We start from the raw sequence: 26,726 nt of genomic DNA, 5'->3' as shown, positions 1-26,726 counted from the left end.
AAGTGGTTTTGATTTGCATTTCTCTGATGATTAAAGATGATGAGCATTTTTTCTTTTGTCTGTACACTATGTGCCTGTCTTCTTCAGAGAAGCTTTTGTTCGGTCTTTATAAATAACTTTCTGACAAGGCAGGTGGATTGCCTGAATTCATGAGTTCAAGACAAGTTTAAGCTAGAGTGATACCCTGTCTCTAAAAAAAATAGCCAGGAATTGTGGCAGGTGCCTATAGTCCCAGCTACTTGGGAAGCTGAGGCAAGAGAATCACTTGAGCCCAAGAGTTTGAAGTTGCTGTGAGCTATGACACCATGGTACTCTACTAGGGGTGACAAAGTAAGACTCTGTCTCAAACAAACAAACTAATTATGAAATTCAAATACCCAAATTTGAATTTAGGATTCTTGGATTCCAGGTCTATACCCATTCTCTGTCTACCCTAGGATCCTTCTCTTACTAAAAGGGCTTTGTTCACATACGTGTAACCTTTAGCCAGTATATCCAAACTTCGTTCACACTTCTTGTTGCCCCATCTCCTGTCTCTTGGCCAGTCCCAGATATTAGAAATGGCCATGCTGTGAGACAATTGGTTCCAGGAGAATGAACCCAGGCAATAGGTCCATGAAGGCTCAGGAGGCAGACTTGGGTCGTTGGGTAGAAAATTCTGAGATTCTGGTGCCTGGAGCATGGTTTAGAAGAAGAGGTGGGCTCTGGTAGAACTGCGGGGGGGCATGTGCCTTTGCCCCACCATCTTCTGTGTCAGGAGAAGAGTGCAGATAGGAGGACTGGAGAAGAGCCCTGTACTATGGGGCACTCCTGAGGCTCCTTTTTGAAACTCTAAGGAAAATATTGGTCCCATGTCCCAGCAGGTGCTTTTCTCCAAACTCTCTCCCTCAGCCTCTGTCAGGATTGAAGACTGATAAATATTTACCCAATATACTAGCCAGTTTCCAAAGGCAAGTTTTCCATTTTCAGTCTTAGGTTCTGCTGGGGTTTAAAGCTTTCAGCCCTGAGTGAGGTCATGCATCTAGGACAGGAGCCAGACTTTCAGCTCACCTCTGAACACAGCGAGGATTGATTCTAAGTGGCTTTAAAGAGCAAGCACAAAGTATGAGAATTAGATTTGGCTCAGTGTCTGGTGGTACAAAGCAAACACCAGATGTTTGAGAACGAAACCTCAAGCACTGTCCCAACCTTTTGCCCTGATGATGACATTTCAACTGACACTAAGAAACTGCTGTGATCTCTCTCCCATGCTCAAGGCCAGGTAAGGCTGCTCACTTCCCTACCAAAATACACCTGTTCTCCTGGTAATGACAACCAAGTAATGTGGAAATGATTGGAACTAGTGGAGATTGCTTTGCTGTTCTTTATAATGTTAGAACTATACCTTCTGGAGATTTATTTTAAAGGAATCACCTATTCTTTTTATATCTTCAGAGCAGCCTCTATAGAAATACAGAAACTTCCATGCCACTACCGATAATGGGAAAAGTACCCTATTATTTACCAGACCTATAAATTACAGATCTTTCAAGCTTGTGTATGATGCAAAAACAAATTTGTTTAGTTTTTTTGTTATTTGTTTGTTTTGTGTTTTTTTTTTTTTTTTTTTTTTTTTTTTTTGCAGTTTTGGCTGGGGCCAGGCTTGAACCCACCACTCCCAGTATATGGGGCTGGCGCCCTACTCCTTGAGCCACAGGTGCCGCCCTAGTTTTATTTTTTATTGAAAAGTGCATTTTCTGTTACATCCAGAAAATTATTACTCATGGAAGCAGCTATTTTAGCTAATTGGAACTAGGTATTTTGATACTATTTTAGTTCAAACATGAAGAACATGAATCATAAAGTCCTATAAAACAAACTATACCTCTCAATTTAATTGAATTTGTTCTACCAGCAGCAGAAAAAGACCAATCTGAATTACATTCCAGTGTATTTAAGTAAGAGGAAAAGTAGAAGAATAGTGGCATTTTGCGTATCTATTAGTAAATTTAATTTATATTAAATACAAAGGTTAATATAGATTCTTTATAAGTATGACCCTATGAAAATCTCCAATGAAACAAGGTTATTGTGGCCTAATTCTTCTGTTGTATAATTCAAAAGTGCAGTTAGAATTCTGCCTCCTGTCAGGCTATTAGATCTAAACAAGCAACAAAAATTAAACCTGTGAGAAATGAATGTTCCATGCTCTCCCTGGACATTTTTCTGACATTTAAAACTTGCCTTGGCTTCCAAAGAAATCCATCTCTGCCTAAACTCATGATTGGTTCTCTGGGCATAGATGTTGACAACAAATTGTATAAATTGATGTTTTAAATGGTACATTTATCTTTAGAGATTCTGAGGAAATTTCATGAATTTGAAGCAGAACAGAGCAAAATATGGAGAGATAATTTATTAAACTATTCATCAGTGGATTTTTCCCCCTCTATTTCCATGGGAAGCTCAAAAATTCTCCTTATTCCCCACCCCAAGCCTGTGTTTGCATTTTTTTTCTGTTGTGGATAATTTTGTTTTGTTTTGCTTTTTAGTCTATCGTTATTATTATTATTTACTTCCCATGAGGAGAATTACACTGGATCGTGGAAGGGACTGATTGCATGCAAGAAAGACAAGTGTGTTAGGCATGAAAACGGCTCTCTAATTCTGTCCAAATTCTAATCCCTGAACCCGGCAAACATGTTACCTCACATAGAAAAAAGGAGTTCAAAAGCAAATATTTTCAGAGTGAATAGACAAATAGGACTCAACTATATTCTGTTTACAATAGATAAACATTAATTACAAAAACACAAATAATTTCAAAGTAAAAGGATGAGAAGATGTATACTGTTAAGAGGTATATTTAGACACATTAAAATTTTAGAGAGTTTATTTCAGCATTAAGTGACTCGTGAACTGGGCATCATTAGACCATGAGTGGTTCAGGGCTCCATAGAAAAGTCCTAGCTAGAGGTTAGTTGGCAGCCTCTAACTACTGAAGCTTAAGGTTTGTTTTACTAATTACTGAGCTGGGTTTGGTTTGCTTATGTAGAAACCCAAGGTACTAGATCCATCCCAGCCTAAGGTCCTCCTAATTATTTACAATAATACCATGTAAAAAATAACCATTAATGAGGGACTTTATACTTTAACCAATCAAATGTTCTCTTTGTCTTGCTTCCATGATCACCTGATAAAAGTTTTTCCTTCATGCCTACTCTGAAGTTGGCTGAGGGATCGCTCAACTGGAATTCCCAGAGAAAGTTAGTATGGCAATATTAATATTGACAAAGTTAGTTTTCATACCAGATATAAAGAAGAACATATCATAATGAAAAATGATCAATTTATCAAGAAGACATAATGATCCCATATGTATGCACATATATATCTAAAATTAGAGCTTTAAAACACATGAAACAAAAACGTATAAGCTAAAGAGAGAAATAGACAACTCCACAATCATAGTGGTGTAAGAAATCATGTAGGTAAAAAGTATCTGTAAGGATCAAAATTTGAACAGTATCAACCAATTTGCGATAATAGAAATGTCTAGAAAGAACACCACACTTAAAATTTGTGATAGCATTTTTTTTCAAGACTCCATGGAAACTTTACTAAACATATCCACAAAGTAATTATTCCTGCTTTCATTAAGAGATAAAATCTATTTTCCCAACTCTTTAATCTGACCTGGTCTGGTGACTTACATTGACCAATACAGTGTGGCCAAATTGCTGACACACTATTTATGAGTCAAGGCACCTTACACTTTGTCCCCTATGCTAATGTCCATGACACTGAAAGGTGACATGGGGTGAGGCCCCACAAAGACAGTGTTCGGGCTGAGCCAGCCCCGCAGAGGACACTCAGCTGTTGAAGCCTCATGATGAGATCAAGGGAAATTAACAGAAGAATCACTCAATCAACAGAATTATTATAAATAATAAATTGTTGTATTTAAGCCACTGAATTTTGGGGTCGCTTTTCATGAAGCTAATGCTGGATCACTGATAGAACAACATATACTTGGCTGTAAACATCATCTTAATAGCTTTTGGTGGATTTAAATCATATAGAGTATCTTTACTGAGTACAATGAGTCAAATTACAAACACTTCAAATCAGTGACCAAAAAGTTATCTAGAAAGTCCATAAATATTTTGAAACTAAACACAGTTTTGAATAGTTTATAGGTCAAAGAAGGAACCATAGAGAATTTTTAAAATATTGGGTGCAATATTCAGGGAAAAAATATCAAACTTTATAGTATGCAATGAAAATATCACTGATAAAAATTTACAGTTTTAAGGGTTTATATTAGGAAAAAATAAAGGTTTAAAATCCACTATGTTAGCTTCCACCTGAAGAAGCTAGACAGAGAAGAAAAAAATTAAGCCTGAATTTAGTGGAAAGAAATACTCTAGTCACTATTTACAGGTACGGACCTGATTGAGTTGTAGAAAACACCAAGTCAGTAACAACAAACCCTATGAGAATAATGAGTGAATTAACAAGGTCTCAGGATAGACGGTCAACATAGAAAAGTCAATTGTTTCTATATACTAGTAAGAAACAACTAGAAAAATAAAATAAAATACCATCTACAAAACGTTAAAATATAAGACACTTAAAAATAATTTTAACAAAAGATGGTAAAGGACCTCTACACTTAAAAATACCAACTGTTTTTGAGATAAATTAATGAAATCCTAAATAAATGTTTACATAGTGAAAGGCTCAATATTGTTACAATGTCTGTTTGCCCCAATAACGTTAATATAACCCTAAACAAGCCCAACAGATTTTATTTTTGTAAAAGCAACAAACTGATTCTAAAATGTGATGATTCCAAAATAGCCAATTCATTTTTTTTTAGACAAAGTTGGCTTACTTACACTAAAAATAACCGGAATATTACACTACAATTAGCAATTCTACTCATGGGCATGTTTACCCAAAAGAAATATTTTAAAGCACATGCTCACTGAAAGATTGTGCAAGAAAGTTCACAGCCATTTTCTTTGTAATCACTCCAAACTGGAGACAGCCTAAATGTTCATCAAAGGAACATGGATAAACAAATCGTGATATATTCACATAATAGAATACTACCCAGAAATAAAAATAAGAGATTGTACACAACAACACAGATGAATTGCAAAAAATATTTTGAACAGTAGAAATTGTCAATATAAGGTCCTTACTGTAGCATATGGTATATGCATATTTCATTTATATGAAGTTCAAGAACAGCCAGAACTAATCTATCTCAACAGACATTACAACAGCCTCTGAGTGGGCAGGGGGCACAGAAACTAACTGAAAAGAAGCATGAATAAATTTTCTGGGGTGATGACGGGGATGCTTCTCCACTTGTGTATAGATTCATCAAGGGTATGCTTAATGTGTACACGTCTTTGTGCTATGCATATTAAAATTCAATAAGATTCTCAGTTTAAGAGAAAAAAATGAATTAGCGTATCTTCCAAGGAAGTTTCCAAAGACTTGGGGAAGTAAATCCCCAAAGCCTGGAGCCTAATTGCAGGGCTTGGGTGAGACTCAGGTGAGAGCCCTGATGGGGCTGGCACAGCAGGGAGTGATGGCCAAACTCCTTTGGAGCAACAGGTGAAGGTGAAACAGGAGGCCTGAGGCCACCGGATCAGGAAATGCCCAAGGATGAGAGCGATTAGTTACACCCCAGATGGAGGTCAGTGGGGCCTGTACCAGAGAATCGCATGCAGAGCGGACCCCCACCAATGCTACCTCTCCCACCACTGTGATATTGCACAACCCCTCCTCCCCCTTTCCCTCTGCCTTCTTGAGAAAAAGGAAGAGGGTGAAAAAAATTCCCTTTTTTTTAATTAATAAAAGATATTTTCCCAAAAGATACAGTTTTTATCTAGAAAACAATGTTTTAAAAATAGAATAAATTAAATTATCCTGCCTGGCAAATTCAAATGTCCCTCCCAGCCACACCACAATGAGAGTGGAGACACAGGGTCAGCTTGAGGCTCCAGGCTGTAAAAACAGAAGCTCCTTTTTGTTTTGAGCTTTCAAGTCATGGCAGACACTTCCCAACTCCGATCTGGTCGAGTTGTCAGCCTTCCTTCTGCCGGAGTGTTAGATCCGCGTGAAGTCGTGGCAAGCACTGAGGCTGGGGGCATCAAAAGGGGCCGGCCCCTAGGTACCCCGTTAAGGAATTTGGACTTCATCCCAAAGGCAAGGAGGAGGCTTCAAAACACGGTAAGCCAGGGAATGGCATGATTAGATTTATGCCTTAGAAAAATTACTCTAGGAGAGGTACAGGGTTTCATTTGGAGTGAACAAAGCTTGAAGTTGGGAGGAAATCTCAGCTAAACAACCTGAGGGCTTTTTGAAGGTAGTAGCCATGGCTTTGGAGAACATGGAACTGAATGATACCAAGGACATGCACCCCTGGGGCAGGTGGAGGAGAATGACAATGCCTACATCCTGGCTTGAGAAACCAGGGGGAGAGTTATGCCGTTTACAGAGGAAAGGAGCGCTGCGGGTTTGGATCTGAGGGTCTGGAGGGAGGAAGCTGACAAGCTGAGCTTTCAACATGTCACTTTGGGATGCTCACGGAGCATTCAGGGGGAAATGTCCAGGGCCCTGTTGGGTTTTAGGTCTTAGAATTTAGTGGAGTTTTGGCTTGGAGTTAAAGATAACTGAGGTTTCAAGAAAACTAAAGGAAATTCTTTGCAAAAAATTTCACAATAAAATGGTAAGGAAAATTAGGAGTTAGATATTCTATTTGCAATAGAAACACTTTTTTTTCCTGTAATGTCTAAACTAAAACAAAACCAGAGAATCCAGCTATTTCAAGAGAGTTTTATTTTCCTATACACCAAGAAAGCTAAGAGATCAGCAGTTGGGAGTTGGTGATGTCAGAACCAACATATCTGAAGTTTGCTGAACCTTATGACCTGGCGTCCTGTTTCAGCACAGCCATTATATATATGTAGAGAGAGAGAGAAAGGAGACAGACACAGAGATCTTACAGGAGGTGGCAGGGAATGGGATTATGGCCGAGCTATGGTGTTTGCACAGACCAGAGCAACAGCAGGTGTTAATGATGAGGAACATTGGGGACATGTAAGATAGGGAAGCATGCAGGGTCCTAAAACCTTGACTTGATAGATTTTTTTTTAATTTATTTATTTGCATAGTTAAAGAAAAGGAGGGGAAGAGAGTTGATATGGAAAGTTTTACTTTTGGATGACATGAGAATGATTACGTGGAAGGAAGAATGTCACTGATGTGAAGATAATGGGAATTTCTTTTTTTTTCCTTTGAAATCTTTTCTTTTTTATTTTATTTAATTAATTTATTTATTTTTATTAAATCATAGCTGTGTACATTGATATAATCATGGGGCATCATTCACTAGGTTCACAGACCGTTTACCAAGTTTCACATATACCCTTGTAAGATGCACCGCTGGTGTAATCCCACCAATCCCCTTCCCTCTACCCACCTCCTCCCTCTCTCTCCTCCCTTTCCCCCTTCCCCCTATTCTTAGGTTGTAACTGGGTTATAGCTTTCGTGTGAAAACCCTAAATTAGTTTCATAGTAGGGCTGAGTACATTGGATACTTTTTCTTCCATTCTTGAGATACTTTACTGAGAAGAATATGTTCCAGCTCCATCCATATAAACATGAAAGAGGTAAAGTCTCCATCTTTCTTTAAGGCTGCATAATATTCCATGGTGTACATATACCACAATTTATTAATCCATTCGTGGATCGATGGGCACTTGGGCTTCTTCCATGACTTAGCAATTATGAATTGGGCTGCATTAAACATTCTGGTACAAACTACTTTGAGATACCATCTAACTCCAGTGAGACTAGCCTATATCACAAAATCCCAAGACCAGAGATGTTGGTGCGGATGTGGAGAAAAGCAACACTTTTGCACTGCTGGTGGGAATGCAAATTAATACATTCCTTTTGGAAAGAGATATGGAGAACACTTAGAGATCTAAAAATAGATCTGCCATTCAATCCTGTAATCCTTCTACTGGGCATATACCCAGAAGACCAAAAATCACATCATAACAAAGATAATGGGAATTTCAATCAGGCTGCCTGAGTCTGCACGCAGCTCTCCACGTAGTAGCTGGGTTGCCTTCCGCCTTTCACCTAGCTTCTTTCTGCCACAGAGGTAATAATACCCCAAACAGTGCCTTGCGCAGAGTGAGGACTCAACATCAGCTGTTGTTTTGATTAACTCAAGTACTCTAAGGATCCTCAAACAAATCATTATGCCTAATTTTTATAATTTAAATAACATTTTAAAATGTAATTGATTGATTTATATTCTTTCAGTAGAGAGAGAGAAGTGACAGACTCTCATCAAGCTGCCCAGGCTGTAACCAAAGTCCTGGGCTCAAGCAATCTTCCTACCTCATCCTCTCATGTAACTGACTAGGCCTACAGGCATGGGCCACCACACCCAGTAATTGATTTATATTCTAAAGCTGTGCCTTCTAAAAAACATCCTCCTGCATAACTTTCAAGTATTTAAAAATTTTTAAATAATTCTAAAATTAAATATCAGTAATAAATAAATAGGACAGCAAGTAAAAATTTGGAGAGCAATACAATTTTACTTACAGGTTTATCTGACCCCACTGTATTGCCAGTGAATTCCACTGGGCATCTTAACTCAAGAAGTGGTCCCTGGGAGCCCTACCATAAAGGGGTTACCAGGAAACGGAAGCAGATTGCTCTGTGATGGAGTCCTCACAGAGCATGGGCAGATAAGCAATTTGCAGTTTAAGTAGGACTGCTGAAACCAGTCCTACTGCTCAACACTTTTGGTTGCAATCGAAGTTTTCGGTCCTGAAGGTAAGTGCAAAATAGTTTCTCACTCCTCCCTTACTGGGCTACTTGGTGACCTAGACTCTACATGCTTCCAAAATTTAACTGTAAAATTTTGATGACTTTAATATAAAGAAGACATCTCTGGACACCTATCTGGTTCATGCAGAGAACTATGATTGTCAGGACCCCTACCCAACTGGAACCCAATTTAGGAAGAGGCAGCCTTACCAAAAGTTCAGACAGTTGGAATAATGTGCTTGAACATGAACACAGACTAAAAAACACATCTATGGTACGCAGACGAATAGCCCCCAAAAGATGCCTGTGTCATGTCTACCCCCAAAGCTGTAAATATGGGTCTACATGGCAGAAGGAACTTGACAGATAGGATTCAGCGAAGGACCTTGAGATGGGAAGATTAGCCTGGATTATGTGGGTGGACCAAATATTGTCACAAGAATCCTTAAAGGTGGAAACAGGAAAGTCAAAGTCAGAAGTGACAAGGGACAGAGGTTGAAGTGGTATACTTTGAAGATGGTAGAAGGGAAAACAAGCCAAGCTGGGGACCTCTCTAAGCTGGAAAAGAAAAACAAGCAATCGAATTGTCCCTTAGAGCCTCTGAAAGGAATCAGTCCCATTGATATCTTAATTTTAGCCCCTTAAGATATATCCCTGGAAAATATAAGGTAAAAAATGTGTGTTGTCTTAAGCCCCCAAGTCCATAGTAATTGTTACATAGCAATAGATAACCAATATAAGACATTATTTTCTGTTTGTTTCATGGCCATGGGTGGTCTCAACACCCTCCTTCTCATGAATTATTCTGCCTCACATGGAGAGGAAGACAGGCTGCTTAATAAGTAACTTCTTCAGTAATAATAAGGTGCTTACTAAATAACACTGAACCAGGATCTGCCACAGCTTCTGGTCCTTTGTATAAGAAATGGCCACCTGCTCACCCCTACACACAGACACACCACTTGACTCTCTTCTTCAGGCATTGGGTCAAGGTGGTGGAATATCTCCAGATATATATGGGGTGCCAGAAATAGGGCCATAAAGTCCTTCATCATGGTTACTTTGAACACCAGGTCAATCTCCAAGAAAACCCAAGCAAAAGTAGGGCTATGGAAATCCAACATGAATTAATGAGATTCATTCTTGATAAGCTACAATTGCCAAGTCCAAGTTTCTGACCCATATACATTTTAACTTTAAAAGAATATTTAGGGGAAAAGTTTTAAGCACTGTCTTCCATATGCATTCATTGTCAGTACAGCTGATAGTCTGAACAGTTATCTCACACTAAAGAACTCTCTAGAATTCTCCTGTATCAAGTGCTTCAAGGATGACATTGAAGCACTCAATGTGGCTCTCTGACCCTCACTCTTTCTCCCACTGAGCAGACCTCTATGTAATTTCATTTGACTCTGATCACTAGAGTGCTACATGGGCCTTTAGAGATAGACTGCATAGGAGGTTTTACAGCCCATAGAAGAGTCTCCAGGAAAGCGATATAGTGAGTAATTGATTATTCAATAGCCATTGTACCAATTCTAGATATGTGGTGATAATATTAATTGCACCCCAATGCACTCCCAATGCAGGAGTTTGTAGACAGCCTATCTTAAGGTGTTTCCAAAAGACTGGTTTTTTTTCTTCCTTTCAGGAGACTTTATTCCAGGCACAAATGCCCTGAAGATATTTGTAGAACTTTTTCACAGACCCCAGCTGGCGGAATAACTATTGGAAAGATGACCTATTTAGGAAAGATAGAATGTTTTCCAGCCTTATATTCCTTCATTGTTTCTGAAAAGACAGAAGCCAGGAAGAGAACTGTTGTGGCAAAGAAGAAATTGAAGCAAATTGTGGAGGAGGAACTGGCAAGCATTAAAGCTGAAAAAGATCTTGGCAGTTACCTAACCTGACAAGCAGATGCACCAGTCTTCCAGTAGTTAGATAATAGTGATCGATTTTGCTTTAAAAATTGTCCCATGATTTTTTAAATGCAAATGCTGTCTAGCTAACAGTGTACCCAGTGTTAAGGAGGGCATCCTTGTGCACGGTTTAACCCAGTTTGTGCGAGACTTTATACTTAGCCCCAGATGTGGAGCTCACAGGGCTGACTCTGGCAATCTGCAGCTGTGGGATAACCATCCTCTGGCTGTTGCAGCCAGGCCTTCTCTTTCTCAGTGCCCTTTCTTTCCTATTCTCTGTGATTTGTAAATTTTCAAGTCTCCTCTGATCCCAATGTTTCCGTTATTCTTTTTTTATTTTTTTAATTATTGTTAAATCATACCTGTGTACATTAGTGCAATCAAGGGGTACAATGTGCTGGTTTCATATACAATCTGAAATATTCTCACCAAACTGTTCAACATAGCCTTCATAGCATTTTCTTATATGTTATTATATGTAGATATTTGTATTCTGCATTTAGTAAGTTTCGCCTGTACCCATTCTAAGATGCACCATAGGTGTGGCCCCACTAATTTTTCTCCCTTCACCCCAATCCCCTCCCCCCCTTATTCTTAACAGATTCATTGATTCATTCTTTTCAAAAAATATTTGCTGAGAACCCACTCTGTGCCTGTCATTCCTTTAGGTACCAGAGGAGCAGCAAGGAGCAAAATACAGCCCCAGCTCTTAGAGCTTCTGTTCTTCCAGGGGGCCAGAGGGAAACAGATAAACATCCAGTTAGTGTGTTGGGTGCTGGAAGGTTCTAGGAGGAACACAAAGAGTAAAGGAGAAGACAATGGGAGGAGGGTGACATTTTAGTGTTTTGGGAGGACGTCATGACAAGAAGCAAAGTGGTGCCATGAGGCCATGTAGGCAAGAGTGTTCCTGGCAGAGGGAAAAGCCTAACACGGGAAGGTGCTTCGTGCATTTGAAACCCGACTCAAGCCAGGCTGCGCAGGTGGGAAGAGCAGCAGGAGCTAACAGCAGAGAGGCAGTGTAGACTGATCACACAGGACCTGTGCTGCTTCCCAAGGACACTGACTTCCCTCTCAGGGAGATAGACTCACGGGGGGTGTCTGAGTCGGGGAGCGAAGTGATTCTTCTGCTCTGTAAAGATAGGACTATGACACACAAAAGTAGTCCTACTTCTAAGTACCCCTAGTAGTTTTCTGTGGCTGTTGTGACAAAGTACCCAAAACTGGATGGCTTGAAAAACAGACACTTATTCTCTCATGGTGGTGGAGACCAGATGTCCAACATCAAAGCCCCCGCAGGGCCGGCGCTCTCTGAAGCTTAGGGGAGCATCTTCCTGGCCTCTTCTCACCTCTGGTGGCTGCCGACCGGCTGACTCCCGGGCTTGCAGCTCCAGCCCCCCAACATCGCTGGTGCCCTTCCTCCTGTCTCTGTGTCTTCACATCGCTTTCTCGCATGGACACCAGTCACTGGATTGGGGGCCTATCCCCATCCAGTATGACTTCATCTTAACTAATTACATATGCAGACCTTATGTCCAAATAAGGTCACATTCTGAGATTCCAGGGAGACCCGAATTTCAGGGGGGCAGGCGCAACTCAACCCAGTACAACTGGCCTCAGGGAGCTATTGCAATAGTTCCATGAGACATAATGGCGGCTTACACCAGCAAAGGAGATGGTGACCAGTGATAGGATTCGGGAGAAAGGTTAACAGGTGAACTGATAGAATTGAAGGTGGATATAAGGGAATGAAATATTGAAGATGACAGCAAGATTTTTTACCCTGAGCAGCTAACCGCATAAAAGCAATTTTTATTTGTGAAGATGGCAGAGGAGGTTTTCTTTTTCTTTTTTTTTTTATTAAATCGCAGAGGAGGATTTCAAAGGCAAACAAAGAGTTCTGGTCTGGGTGAGTTGGGTTTGAGATGACTTATCTCCTATTTTAAAGAGAAAATGGGAGCTCCAGGCAGAGGGACCTGACTTCCTTCTACTAAAGCTACAAGCTCACCTCCTGCATTCCCCTTCTCGTGTGGGTGAAGTTGAAGCTCAATCACTATCCAGATCACTAACTCTCTGCCCTCCCCAGGGCAATGTCAGGGCTCCTCTCCTTCATTCCTTCCCATTGTGTCCCCACCCCAGGCTCCTTTCAAACCCATTTCTACATGCTTAAGGAGCTCTCATCATAAAAAGAAGAAGAAAAAAAAGTGAAGAATAATAAGAAAAAAAAAAGGAGGAAGACATGGAAATCCCACTTTGGGACAACAGCCACCTCCTGTTGTCATTCTCATCCACAATTAGACCAGGGTTCCTCCCCCACAGCAATTCCACGGAAACTGCTTCTGTGTGGAGAAGGCTCTCCTTGCTGATAACCCACTGGCCACTCTGGGGTCCTGACCAGACTTCTCAGTGACCTTTGATATTCTTATGTTGCTTTCCATTTTGAAGCTGTCTTTCCCCCTTGGCTTCTAAACATCTAACCCTCTCGGTTTTTCTCCCCACTCTGCTCCTGCTCGCTCGCTCTCTCTCCCAGGTGCTGGATGCACCTGTAAGCTCCTGACATAAACATACCCAGCAGTGACCTTGCTCCGGAGCTTTGGACTCACATATCCAAATGTTTCGTGGACACTTCCACGTCATTGTCTTATGGCACACAAAGCCATCGAGGAATTTCAGGTCGCTCCGCCACTTCCTGCTCCCTGAGTTCCCTGTCTCTGAGTTGGCACATGGCTCCCTCGCCCTGCAGACCCAGCCTCTGTCCACGTGGCTCTCCAGCGTTGCCTCTCTTTCCACCCCTTACATCACCTGGTCAGTCTGCTCCTCCCCAAGTGCACCTGTTTCCTGTGGGAAAACACTGCCTCCGCAGTCACTTCCTGCTTCCTCAGGGTTTCAGTTTAGAGGTGACCTCCTTTAGAAAACCTTCCCTGAACCCTCAGTCTGAGTCATTCGTCCTTCCGCTGTGTTCTTTCCTTAAATTCTCTTTTTCACAACATGGCACTTAGATTGCTTTGTTCTAACAGCCCCTTGACTTGACTTCATCCTCTACAGACCAAGCTTCTTGAAATCAGCCCATCCCTGTCTTGTGTTCCCAGGCAGGCTTCCCTGCTTTCAGCTCACAGAAGGACATTGGGGCTCGTGGTAGTTGCGCCCCCTTTTCCTGGTCTCCTCCACTGATGCTGCAGCTCTCAACTTGCTATTTACCCCTTCCCAGGAGTGGCCCCTCTGCCCAGTGTGGAGCTGGTCCTGATGAATGTGCCCAGAGGGGGCAAGCTTGGGCTTCCTGTGAGCATTGCCAGTGGCGTGGTCGAAGCAAGGCCACCTCACCTGCCCAAGCCAGGATTCATGGATGAGGATGGGGCTGGGAGGCACAAGCATCCCAAGACCTGCAGCCAACAAACCCAGTCCCATGGGAAGTAGGTGCTGCATTTTTCTTCTCCTGGTCTCCTATTCAATGCTTTGGTTCTTTCCTCTAATTAAATCCTGACATTTTCAAGAACATAATGGGAAGAGAGTATCCCACTGAGTATTTAAAGTCCCCACTTAGCATCTTTGTCACAGCAGATTCTGAGCAAATCTCTGTAGTCCTGAAGCCCCAGTGCCACTGTAATGAAGAATTCAAAGCATCACTGTTAAGAAGCTCCTATCCACGGCTGTTTGCACCCATGGGCCAACATCCCTTGAGAGGTCCAGCAGCACCTACCAATATCCCTGCTTGATGGGTTCACAGGCAAGATTCTAGAATGCCCAGGTCACCATTATACATCTATATATATATTAAGCCCCATTATTTGTGCATCTTAGAGAAAAGGTTTTTCTTCCTACTTGTAGTATCAAAAAGATTATTTCCCTTAAAAAGCCAACATTGCATTTAGAAAACACATCAAAAATATGAAAAGTTGCAAGAAAACTTAGTGACTGCTGATTTGTTTTGTAAAATGCTTTGGATTAAGGTTTATGATTTAAAAATAAAGCACCACCAAAACTTTGTAAGAAATTGTACATTATTTTCATTCTCCCGTTGGCTCTCAGTGTCTGCTATCTCCTTAAAACAATTTCAAACTTAAAAACAACAGGCAATTGCCTTAAAACAACTTCGAATTCCTTGACTAACTAGATAAATCCATTGTGCGGAAAATGAGACTTTTATGAAGCTAATGAGTTAGTCTTTAGGTACCACCAGGGCCCAGAACCTTGAGCTTTGCTGTAAATCACAGTGTCTTCTGTGATTCCCCATCCTTCACATATGATGGAATTTTCTTTTCTGAACTGATAAACTGGCAGTGAGTTAATTGCCTATAGTATCTCTTTAAACTTTTATCAATTATGTCTTTGTACAATTTGTATAATTTTACCAATTATGTCTTAAATATAGAATATTAAATTATTTTGTACAAATTATATTATATAAATAGTACCTATTATATACATGATGATATATGTTACCCTTATTGCATATGTTGTATTTGTTTTATATATAATTTGTAAGCAAACTTTGCCACACCTTGGTTGAACTTGGAAAGAAAACTTAAAATATCAGTTGTTTATAACCATCATTAAAATGTACAAGTTAGAAAAAAAAATCTATGGGGAAATATGCACAGAATATGACCTGCATTCTGTCAGGCTCAGCCCTGTAATCTCAGCGCTTTAGAAGGCCAAGGAAGGAGGATTTCTTGAGGCCAGCAGTTTGAGACCAGCATGAGCAACGAAGAGAGACCCCATCAAAAAGAACAAGGCAAACTAGTTGGGACCTGTGGTACACATCTGTAGCCCCACCTACTCAGGAGGCTGAGGTAGGAAGACCCCTTGAGTTCAAGGGTTCAAGATCCAGTGAGTTAAGTGAGCTATGACTGTGCCACTGCCCTCCATTCTTGGAAATAGGGTGAGACCATGTTTCTCAACAAAGAAAAAATAATAGACACATCAATTGCTGGATGACAGTTAATCTAATTCTGGACCAGCAAAGTAAACTTTATATTGGTGTGTAATTCCACAGACAAGGGAGGATGGAGCATTTGCACATCACCAAAACCAACAGGCCATGCTAATACTACTACCTACAGGGGGAATTCAGAAAGGAAAGGAGAAGCACTCCCGGGCCGACACGGAAGCTGCAGAGAGGGTGCTTTACCGGAGCATGTTTATAGTTATTGGGATGTATGGGAAAAAAATTAAAAATTGATTATTTAGTGAAAATATCTGATGATAAAATTTATTTACTTTGGATAGTTGATTGTGGGCACTTTTCAAAATGGAGAAGCTATCGTCTACTTCACAAGATCTGTGATGGGTTTTCTTCTCTGGAACCATCGGTTTTGCTGTCTTCTGGGAGAGGGGAAGAAAGAAGCACTCGTGATGCCTGAATATGGCTGCTGCACTTTTGAATTTATAGCAATTAATGCAGAACGTCTATCCCCCAGAAATCTTACCATCTACTGCTCGACCACCACCTTCTCCATGGGATTCAGTCCCAGATATGCAGCCAGCCAGACGGTGGCATCGTGTCTTTACCTACAGCCCACACTGCCCCTATGTGAGCTCTCCCATTGCTGGAAAACGCCTTTCACCCCTTAGCTGTTCTTTCTCCCTTCAAGACGTGAGTTCTGTCATATCCTCAGTAACACCTGCTCCGGGGTCTCAGGGACAAATGACCACCCTCTGGACTGCCCCTCATCTTCTCTCACCTGAGCGTAGACATGTAAGGTGTCGCGCACCAGGTCCCCACCCTGAGTCTCCCTGTGAACGTGGCTCACCCGTGACACCTGTATAACAGCACCCAGAAAGTAAAGGTTTGTACTGCAAATTAATAATGGCCGAAGACACAGGCTGCATACAGGCTCTAAATTTCTAAATACTGGGAACAATTTCAAAGAAACTAGTTTAAAATATTTTCAACTCATTTCCTTTCCGCAATTTTTTTTTTTTTTACATTTAAAGTAGCCTGACTTTGAAGGACGACATTCACAACTGAACAGTTAATTGTTTATATCATAACTCATATAGTACAATGTTAAGAACTGTAATCATTTTTAAACATTATATTTAATTTTCTAAATGCACTCCCCACCCTTGGAGGGGTGTGTGTGTGTGCGTTTTTAAGTTTCAATGGAATCACACCATGAATGGTACATTTTGTTGAGTGGAAATTCTGCCAGATTTCTTATTGCAAGATGATTCAGGGTGTGTGTGTGTGTGTGTGTGTGTGTGTATAGGAGGGGGTTATGAGGGGGTGAGGGACAATATGAAAATACAGAGTGTAGATATGTAGAAAATACAAAGGAACATCCAAAGGGCACGGTCCTGGCAAGGGGGGATGCCAGGGCACATGTCCCCTTTGGGTGGACGGTTCCATCCCGTCTCCAGATGTCTCCACCTGACGCAGCTACACAGATGTTACAGGGAAGGAATTCCTCATCCTCTCTCCCTTTTCCTTTCCGAGTGAGCTGATATGAATAGGAAGGTCTGTGCTAGTTCAAGGACAGTCTGGACACACTGCATACTGGAGAAGCAAGTCTAATCTGTGCCAATAATCTCTTGGTCCAGCATCTTTAAAGACAAGGTAAATTAAATTGTAACATCAGTAGGAACCAAAATTCCTCTCAATGAAATGTTGTGCTGTTGACGGCTCGCCTTAGTGATTAAACTGCCCAGGAGCCTCACCCGGGATGGTGCCCAGGGACCCTCAGACGGAAACAAGCAAACACAGTTTGAAATAAATGTTTAACATTCTCACTTCCTATATCTGCCCCTCAATAAAGGCTGAATTTTCTGTGCTTTGTGACTTCATGATGCGTTCTTCACATTTCTGCAAATTGTCTCATCACTGTCACTTGCAACACGGTATTTTAACTGGAAAAATATTATTTCAAGTACTGGGGAAACTTGGTAGGGAGGAGTCACAGAGCTATTCTGTGAACTCTTGTACTATGTAAACGTGATCTCTTCTCTCATTACTTCAAGGTTATTATTAGAAAATAGAACAGAAAGCATGTCATTTGATATGCTTCCGATTTAATCATTAATTAGTTCCAACAACTGGCACGTTCAGTCCGTGTTTCTGGGGAAAGCATGGCTGCCTGCCTTCTCACCTGCTCTGTCCTTGTTCATTAACATGTGCCAGCTACATCCATTAGGTGGATAAAAAGGTGGAAAGTCCCCGGATACTGATAGTTAGCAGCCTGTTCCTGGGGAGTCAATAGGCTCATTTTTCTTCTACTCTTTTCGTTTAAAAAATAATCATCGACTGAAAGAGAAAGACTTCTCACTGCTGGTGAAATACTTCATAGGACTTCATTAAACCAAGTAATAGGATTAGTGTTTAAGTGATTAAGAAGGTATACAAGCTTTTACTTAGAAGAAAAGAAAATCTAATTAAGATGGTGCTCATAGAATTCAAGACACCAATAATTTACTAAATTAATTGTGCCTGGTTTATTAGAGGGCTATGCAAGTATTAGGCGGTATTATCATCGTAGGTACTACATGCAACATCTTGGTAAGCTTGGGTGCACCATGCCCTGATAATGTAATATGCACTGAAGTAAAACTATTCTATTCCACTTATTTGTATATTTCTACGAGTTCTCTGTATTGTTTCAGAAAACAAGTCATAATTCCTAGAACTTGCATTCCTGGTGACAGGCTGTTTCATCAGAGCAAAAACGTCATGTTCAAGTTTGCCAACCAGCACAAGTCACCAGGAGCCACTGCAGAGTGTCAAAGAAGCACCTCTGTGTTGCACACTTGACCCTTTGGAATCTGCTCACGGCTTCTACACTCTTACCCATTCACGACGTGTCTGAAAAATTACACGTGGAGCAAAACATTTGGTAAAAAATATATTTAAAACAAGCAAGAAAAAAAGAGTTTTGGCCTTAAAGATAACTTTCACCATTTTTTTAACCAAGAATAGTTAAATGATATGTATAATGATTTCAAGTACCAACTTATAAAAGATGTGACAAACTGGAAAACAAAGAACAAGAGGACTCTTTTTTTTCTTCAGAAAAATGTATTTGCAATTCAAATGTTCATATAAAAAGCATAAATTTTAAAAAGTTCGTAGATGTTGCTTTGTTGGAAGTGCTAGGGTTTCTCCCTTCATTGCAATTACATTCTGAAATATGCGCGGGGGTCCACACTGCCTAGTGTATGCTTTTGTCACACCGAAGTCACTCTCATCACAACCTCCCCGGAGCTGTTGTCTGCCGCCAGGTCCTCCTGGGGCCTCATCCGACTGAACAGGTGCAGCAGCACGTAGCCGCACTGAAACCTCGGCGAGCTCAGCTGCGTGGGGTGGACCAAGTTCCTGCTCCGCAGCGCCGTCAGCGGCAGCCACAAAGTCCTGCTCGGCTGGGACTCTCCCCGGCTGCTTTCTTCGATGTCTGTGGCTTTGTCATAACTTAATACATCCCAGAGCAAATTAACAGCTTGCCAGCGCTTAAAAACCCTGTACACTGCAGCTCCTTCATGGACAATGAGTCCTAAAATTTGAGAGGAAACAGAAAAGAGACTGGTGATAATCAAAGGTCAGGAATGTTGTTTTGTAGACAAGTAAGGGATTCAGGAAATGGTCAACTCTCTTTTAGTCATCATTATTGAAGAATATGATATTCTGTCGCCCAAATCTTATGGCTACTGGTAAGCTGCTATCGCAGTACGTGGGAACAGTCCCTTAGCAAAGAATTAAGAGTCCACTAACTGGCAAGGAGTTAAGCTATCACGAATCCGTGGGTAATTCGTTGTTCTGAGATGATTCAGAATATGCCTTGGGCATTTACATCGCCTTAGGAGCATCATTAGGTCTATTTACTGATTTAATAATAGGTATTTTGTGGCCGCCCATTGTCTCCTGAGCTAGGGGCTTGGACTCGGCTGGCAACTTAATTTGGCAGAGACAGGAGGCAGCTAGTAAGAGGGCAGTGCTTTACACACTTGAAAGCCCACGTGAGCCAGACGGGGCAGGGGAGAAGACGCCCCTGGGCGCAGACGCCAGGGGCAGGCGGAGACAGATCGGGTAGGGGGACTTTGCAAGGACACTGACTTCACTAATGAGATGGGACCTCAGGAGAGGGTATCTGAGGAGTGACCTGACAATTTATGTCCTGAAACCGTGGTGCTTCTGCTCTGTAGAGGCAGAGCATTGCAGGTATTGAGGGTGCTGTCTCCCTGCTCCCGTAACTATGCCGGATACACAGTGGGGACAATACGACTTATTTGTAATCTCCTCAACAATTCAGCAACAATGCACTGAACAGCTACTTGAGAGCTTTCCATAGATTATCTCCTGTGGCTCTCTGCACAGCCTTGGGAAGTAAGTACTAGTATTTCCCCTATTTTACAAATAAGGAGATGGAGCCCCAAGGATGTTAGGGAACTTAATCAAGAGCACACACCCAGTGGTGGTGGGGCAGGGATTTAACCTCGACCAGGCTGGTTCCAAGATCCTCCATCTTCACCACTATGGAGGGAATCAGATGCTTACACATTTCTGAGACGCTCTCGGGAAAGTAAGGTCATAGGAGAAACTTGGGGATGACAAACTGGTGGCCCATGAGTCAGGTCTGATGTACTAGCAGCTGGGCTGTCACCGTGCACCCCAGATCTACCACATGCCCTGCCCCATCGTCACACATTTACAGTTCGGCGTGTAGCCCCAAAGCTTCTGAATCTGTGACCCTTCACACAGAACGAGTCCCTGGGAGAAGCCCCTCAGAGAGGGCAGGGAGGGAGCCTTTCTCCTTTCAGGGGTTGAAATTCCACTGAAAGTCAGTGCAGAGGCCAAGGAAGAGCCTTTTCTTGGTGACATAAAGCAGGTGAGCACAAGGAGTCAGCTGGCACAGCCCATGATAAATTTGAAAATGAGCATTTCCCACCTCCTAGCAACTAGACCGCTGGGTGAATGTGCTAGAGAAACTCTCACAAAGTCGAAAAAGGAAGTGTGATCAAAAATGTTTATTACATAACTGCTTGTATTTGAGGAAACGATTGCAAGTGATCTTAATGTCCATCCTCAGAAGAAGAGAGAAACTGTAGTATTACTGTAGGACCCGTGGACTCCAGCAGTGACACAAAAGGGAAAAAAGTCACATGCACTAACATGGATACATTTCAAAATCATAGTGAAAACAGCCAAATCACAATGAAAAAAAAAACGGAAGTGTCAAAAAGAAAAATTTGGGAGTGGATAAATAGCATACATTTTTACGAACACCAAATGTGGTAAATGTATAAAAGCAGGTGTAAGAATAATAACTGCTGAATTCATGATAGTGGGGAAGGAAAGAAAGAAATGAGACTGGGGAGATTCAAAGAGGGCTTTCAACTTTTATCTCCAACGTGCATCCTTCATACCGGGTGGTGAAAATACGGATGTTCCGCATATTATTCTGTATGCTGCTTGTGCCTGAATAATTCGAAGTTTCAAAAAGTACAGGGAGCTTATTAGGAAAGTTAATACAGGATGGATTGAGGAAATTGTGAAGACAATTACGGAGTCTGTCAACTTGCATGTGGAGAGCAGAGTGGGAGCAGTAAGACGAGCACAAAGAAACAAAGCCATGAACTCGGGGGGAGTGGATAGGAATTGCAGTGAACGAGAAAGGAAAAAAATCAGAGGCAAGGCCGGAAGAATGGGTGATGGAAATGACGTTGGTAACTTTCCCATGCGTGCGGTGACTTAGAGATTTTGAGAATGTTTTCCTTGAGGAGAGTATTTCTTTTTTGTTGTTTTTGGTTAAAACAATACTAGGTAGGTGATGGAGAGACCCAGTCCTTAAAGAATCACATCTACCAAATTATCAAGACTCAAGTTCTGCTTTGCTCCTCTGCCAGGAGACAAACTTCTGGTACATGTGACTTAGTGTCTAAAAATACTGATATAGGCCACTAAAAAATGCATGTGGTCTAACAAAGAAAAATGTCTTAAGTGTAATTGTCATATGCTACAAAAAAAAGAAGAAATATAAACTTCCATCAGTCAGAACAGTTTCAAATAATGGTTTTAATCAACTTTTTTTTCCCCAAGGGAATATTCAAAGTTGATCCATCTGACCAGATGCTTTTGGGAAACAGCCAGAATCAAAATTCAAGACTACTAGATCTTAATTGGTGATTATTCTATCATTGGCTTTCTGAATCTCCACGGCCAATGATTTAACCTTTTGGATTTGAGTTTTTCCTCCTTAAAATGAAATTGGAATACCTGATCTTTACATCCGGCTAGATAGTATGAAGATAAATTGGAATTCATCAACTATAAAGCACTCAGATTTCCTCTGAGATAGCAACTATATAAATACATTATTATTAATTAAAAAATCAATAGTGAATCTATGTGGTGAGGACCATTCATTCACACTAATCACAAAACAATTACAGCCTGAGACAGGTTCATTCTGGGTAAATGCAGCCAGGGGTGGGTGGGGGGAAACCGCTAATTTCACAGGATCCTATTCTTTTCATTGATTTCCTTTCCAAGGCCAGAAATCAGATTACTCAGTAGAGCTTCAAGTCACTTTCTCGGAATATATTTCTGGTAGCTCTTTTCTAAATACATAAATCTACCCAATGTGCAGAAATAAATCACACAGGACTTTATGGTCTATTTTGAACTAAATTTAAAGAGAGAGAATTACTTGAAGTTTTTATGAAGACATAATCAATCCTCTTAAATTTCCAGCTCCATGGGCTGTGGCTTCTTAATGGCATTATCCTATGAATGACGTTTAGATTTTGTTTTATTCTCCACAAGCATTTGCCCACTCCTTGCCCTCTAGAAGCCTAAATTTTACTGGAAAGCATGGAACCCATCCCACTCCCAAGGTTGTTCTCGGCCCTGGGCACTCTTATCCTTTCTCCTTTAAATGTTCTGTGGTGGTGGCAAGTGTAACTGGTAGTTACAAAAGGCACAGTGGGAAGATACCATTACTGCGATGATTCAAGGGTAAGGGCCCATTCAGCTCTGGCTCACTGTGTCAGAAATCCAGCAACACTGGGCTTTCTTACTGATGATCAAATGAATTTGTGACCTTGACACCTCAGGTCATGTGACAGCAGACTTGGATTTACTTTTCCCTCTGGGTCACTAAGCCTAAAGTGAAAAGCAATGATCATTTTCATAAAATGTTAAGTATTATATATTTTAGGATGCTTGCCACATTCTTAATGGCGCGAATGTCCACAGAGGGCGAGTTATGGGTGTTGAGAAGTGCACATGTGCATGAGCGGCTGGTTGGCTGGCTTTTGTCATCTTCTTGCCAATCACAGTTAATTGGAGCATCTTCTTACTGATGTACAAAGGGCCATTTTTATTAGGGCATAATCGTGAAAAGCAAAGCAGACTTAAAAGTTTTGTGGTTTCATTGACATAAAAGACAGTTTTATGTAAATAAAATATATTCTAAATTTTGAAGTGGTGAGTTAGCTCGAGTTCTTTATGGTGGTGTAATCTGAGCTATTTATTAAAAGAAATCATGAGATTACAACCAAGGCACGTATGGTCACGTGCTCCATGCTCCTGCACATACGCATGAAAACACACACACCCCTAACAGAGACTTGTCAAATTTACAGTCAAAAACAAATTTTATCTTAACATTAATCTCTAATCCACTGGTCAAACAATTTCATCTCTTGTGCCACCAGTCTCAGTTTTTGTTCGCATAGGTTTGGTTGTTTTTCTCAATTTATAAAATTAATTAATTTATCTTGTAAGTTAATTTTCTTAATTTATAAGATAAATTTTTACCAAGGATCTATTTTGTGCCAAGCACTGTGCTAAGAGCTTTATATGTATGATTTTCGTTTAGTCTTGACAGAAACTCTAACATCAGGTGCTATTACTGAAGAATTTTACAGTTGAGAAAACTGAGACCTGGAGAGAATGAACAACTTGTCCAACATCTTGAAGACATAAGAATCAGAGCTGAGTGGGAACCCAAATTTGTCTAATGCAAACCTTAAGCGCTACATCCTGAATCTTCAAAGTATGGCAGCCTCTTCTAGCTAAAGAAGGACCAGCTAAAGAGCCTGCTATGGACTAAAGATTTGTGCCTCCCCCTCCCACCCAAATCCCAAAGTTGAAGCCCTCATGTCCTATGTAATGGTACTTGGAGGTGAGACCTTTGGGAGTTAGTCAGGGTCAGATGAGTTCATGAGAGGGGGCACCTTGGCATGGGGTGAATGCCCTTACAAAAAGAAGGAGGGCATGAGATCTTTTCTTCTCTCTGTGTGTCCACACACAAAAGAAAGGCCATGTGGGGGCATAAGGAGAAGACGCTATGTGCAAAGCCGGAAGAGGGCTGTCACTAGACACCAAACGTGCTGCTGGTGCCCTGGACTTCCCAGTTCCAGACCTGAGGGAAATGAGCACCGGTCACTTAAGCCACCCAGGTCGTGGTATTTTGGTGCGGTGGCCAAACTGACGAAAGCAGGTCTTGAGGGTAAACTATATCAACCTCATTTGAAATGAGTAAGTTGCGATTTGAGGGAACTTCATACAATTAGCTGTCATCGGCAATGATCTGTGTGTCATTGACACTGCTATGTCTCTAGGAGAAGCACCCATGAGACAGCCACTTTCTCTGGACACCTACAATTGCCCTCAGCTTTCCCGGGAACAGGGGTCCGCGGTGTAACCTCAGAGGAACACAGAGTGAAGCTCCGTGCGCCGTTCAATCAAAGGACCTTTGGGAAAGCTTAGGACCTCACAACTCACAACAGATATTTGGCCAAAAAAGGCTAATTGATGAGAATCCTAAGATTTTTTAGGTTGCATTTTACCATTCGGTCTTGCCAAGATTTTTCTCTTTCTCTCTCTCATTTACCTATACAGATGTACACACATATACACACACCCACACAATTTATATTTAAGCTTTATAAATATAACCCATGTCATTCAGGGAAGTCAGCATAACACTAGAAACAGTTTAACTCCATATGTAGGAAGCACAGTTTATGGAGTCCATCTCATAAATTGGCTCTCCTTTTGACTCCTTAATTTCCATTGATACTTGGTGAAAACCAGAGCATGCTTGCTCCAGAGAAAATCAACCCAATGAAACAGGGGTCCAAGATACGCTTGTGATGATCTTTGCTAGAAGGTAACAAAATGCACTCATCCTTCCAGCATTATTTTCAACCTATCCTAAACTCAAATGCCCAATACTAGCTGTGCATGTAGAGGTAATTGCTTTAAAGGTCACTGCCCTAGAGTTAAATATTGTTACGATGAGTCAAAGAAATAAGTCATGGTTATTTCTGTATGTACAGAATGGGTTTTGTTTGAACTACAGGTGAAGCTTAATGCAAAAACGCAAGAAGATATAGATGAAGACTTAAAGATAATATGTACGTCATTACGAAAGTCACTGAGCTCACAAAACAAAGCTATTATAAATCAATATCCTAAAACCCGTGCCTCTGGAATCTACAGTGTCTCAATGATGGATGGGATTTTGTGAATACATTATCTCCACTGCTTTCTATATAAGAACAAATGACGTAAAGAGACAGCCCACGTAAAATGCACTTACCCCTATGAAACACACGTTGGCTTTTCTATTGTTGAGTATAAATGGTATAGAGCTTTGCTCCTCTCACAAATGCCTAGAACCCAGTAAAATTCACAAAACCAGGTTGAGAATGGCATGCCTACTGAGAGATTTTATATCTCAAGGCCTCCAACATAGATTCATCATTGCCATCGACAATAAAATATTCTGTGCAAGAGACAATGAATTATTCTGAAACTTCCCGGGACAACAAAAGACCTTGACATTAGGAGCTGGCTACCTTCCAAATATTGACGCTCCAATCCACTCCGTTCCCACTGTAGGTAACAACACACATCAAAGAATGATTAGTGTAATAGTAAAGATGCTAAATGATGGCAGAGTTTCTTTGAGGGAATTAGTGCTCCCTCTGTGACTTTGACACTCTCTCTGTCCTTCTCTCTGTGAAGGCTGCAGTCATCAGCCTTGATGCAAAGAGCATATATCTGTGCCGGGCCTCCAACACTGCTGACATCACTTTCTGGGAAGAGAACAAGATGGGAAAGCCTAATTGTCAGATGAAGTCTAATACTGTACTACTTGGCAGCCAATGTAGCTTTCTGTAAGGTTCTGACACAAGTTAACTTTGCTCTTGTCCTGTCCTCCCTATTTCGGTTAATGACCACCACTGCCCCTTCCCCCCACCCCTCCTCCCCCCGTGTTAAGTGAACCAGACACCTGGGAGTCACCACAACTCCTCTCTCTGCTTGCACTGAATCCTGCTAATTCTGTCTTCTTAGCACAACTGAGCTCAAACCATAAAACAGAATTTCCCAGAATGCCCACTCTCTTATATTTGCATGATGAACTATACATCGTGCTTCAAGATTCAGAATCTCTCATAATTTCTTCTCTGATGCACTCACACAAAAGCAATCACTCTCTCCTTCCACTGCCTGATGTGCCACGCCAGAGACACCTGCACTGATTACGTTCATCTCTTTACTGTCTGTGCTGCCCCGACCTGCTCACCTGCCTGTGATCCCCAGTCACCTGTGTGCCCCCTGAAACAGCCTTGGAGTAGCTGTTCCTACTGCAGTGCCTTGAACATGGTAAGGACTCAGTCAACCTTTGCTGAAGGAGAAGGAGGGAGAAAGAGGAGAGTGTCCATCCCTGGCATCTAAGGGATGACAAGGATTGACTTAATCTAGTTGTGACTGTGCTATTGAGTGTTGTTCTTTGAAACATAGAAGTACTACTTTCTGCTATCAAAGACAAATTGACACTTGCATTCCAGTGTGAGATTTAGAAAGTATTTTGGAGATTTAGAAAGTATTTTCATGACAATGGGCCCTGAGTAGGGGGTGCTAAGGGAAATGTGGGCAGAGACCCCGGTAGGGCACAAAAGAGCTAAAATTCTTTTAAATTTTGGTGTGCAGCCCCAGTAAACTGCAGTAGCCTCCTGTCT

The 26,726-nt window shown here is 41.3% G+C and overlaps 1 protein-coding gene across 1 annotated transcript in view; it reads right to left on the bottom strand.

Moving 5' to 3' along the window:
- Window positions 1-18,595: 18,595 nt before the first annotated feature.
- MARCHF11 (membrane associated ring-CH-type finger 11) overlaps window positions 18,596-26,726 on the bottom strand; it is a 138,660-nt gene continuing 130,529 nt past the window's right edge. Inside the window, exon 4 of the mRNA XM_053592967.1 lies at window positions 18,596-19,246. Within this exon, the coding sequence (XP_053448942.1) occupies window positions 18,924-19,246 (323 nt within the window). The 3' untranslated portion in view covers window positions 18,596-18,923. The remainder of the gene's footprint in view (window positions 19,247-26,726) is intronic.

The sequence above is a fragment of the Nycticebus coucang genome, chromosome 1 (assembly GCF_027406575.1).
Source record: "Nycticebus coucang isolate mNycCou1 chromosome 1, mNycCou1.pri, whole genome shotgun sequence".
NCBI classification, from domain to species: domain Eukaryota; kingdom Metazoa; phylum Chordata; class Mammalia; order Primates; family Lorisidae; genus Nycticebus; species Nycticebus coucang.
The sequence above is the reverse complement of the archived record's forward strand: the minus strand, read 5'-3'. Positions and strand labels throughout refer to the sequence as shown.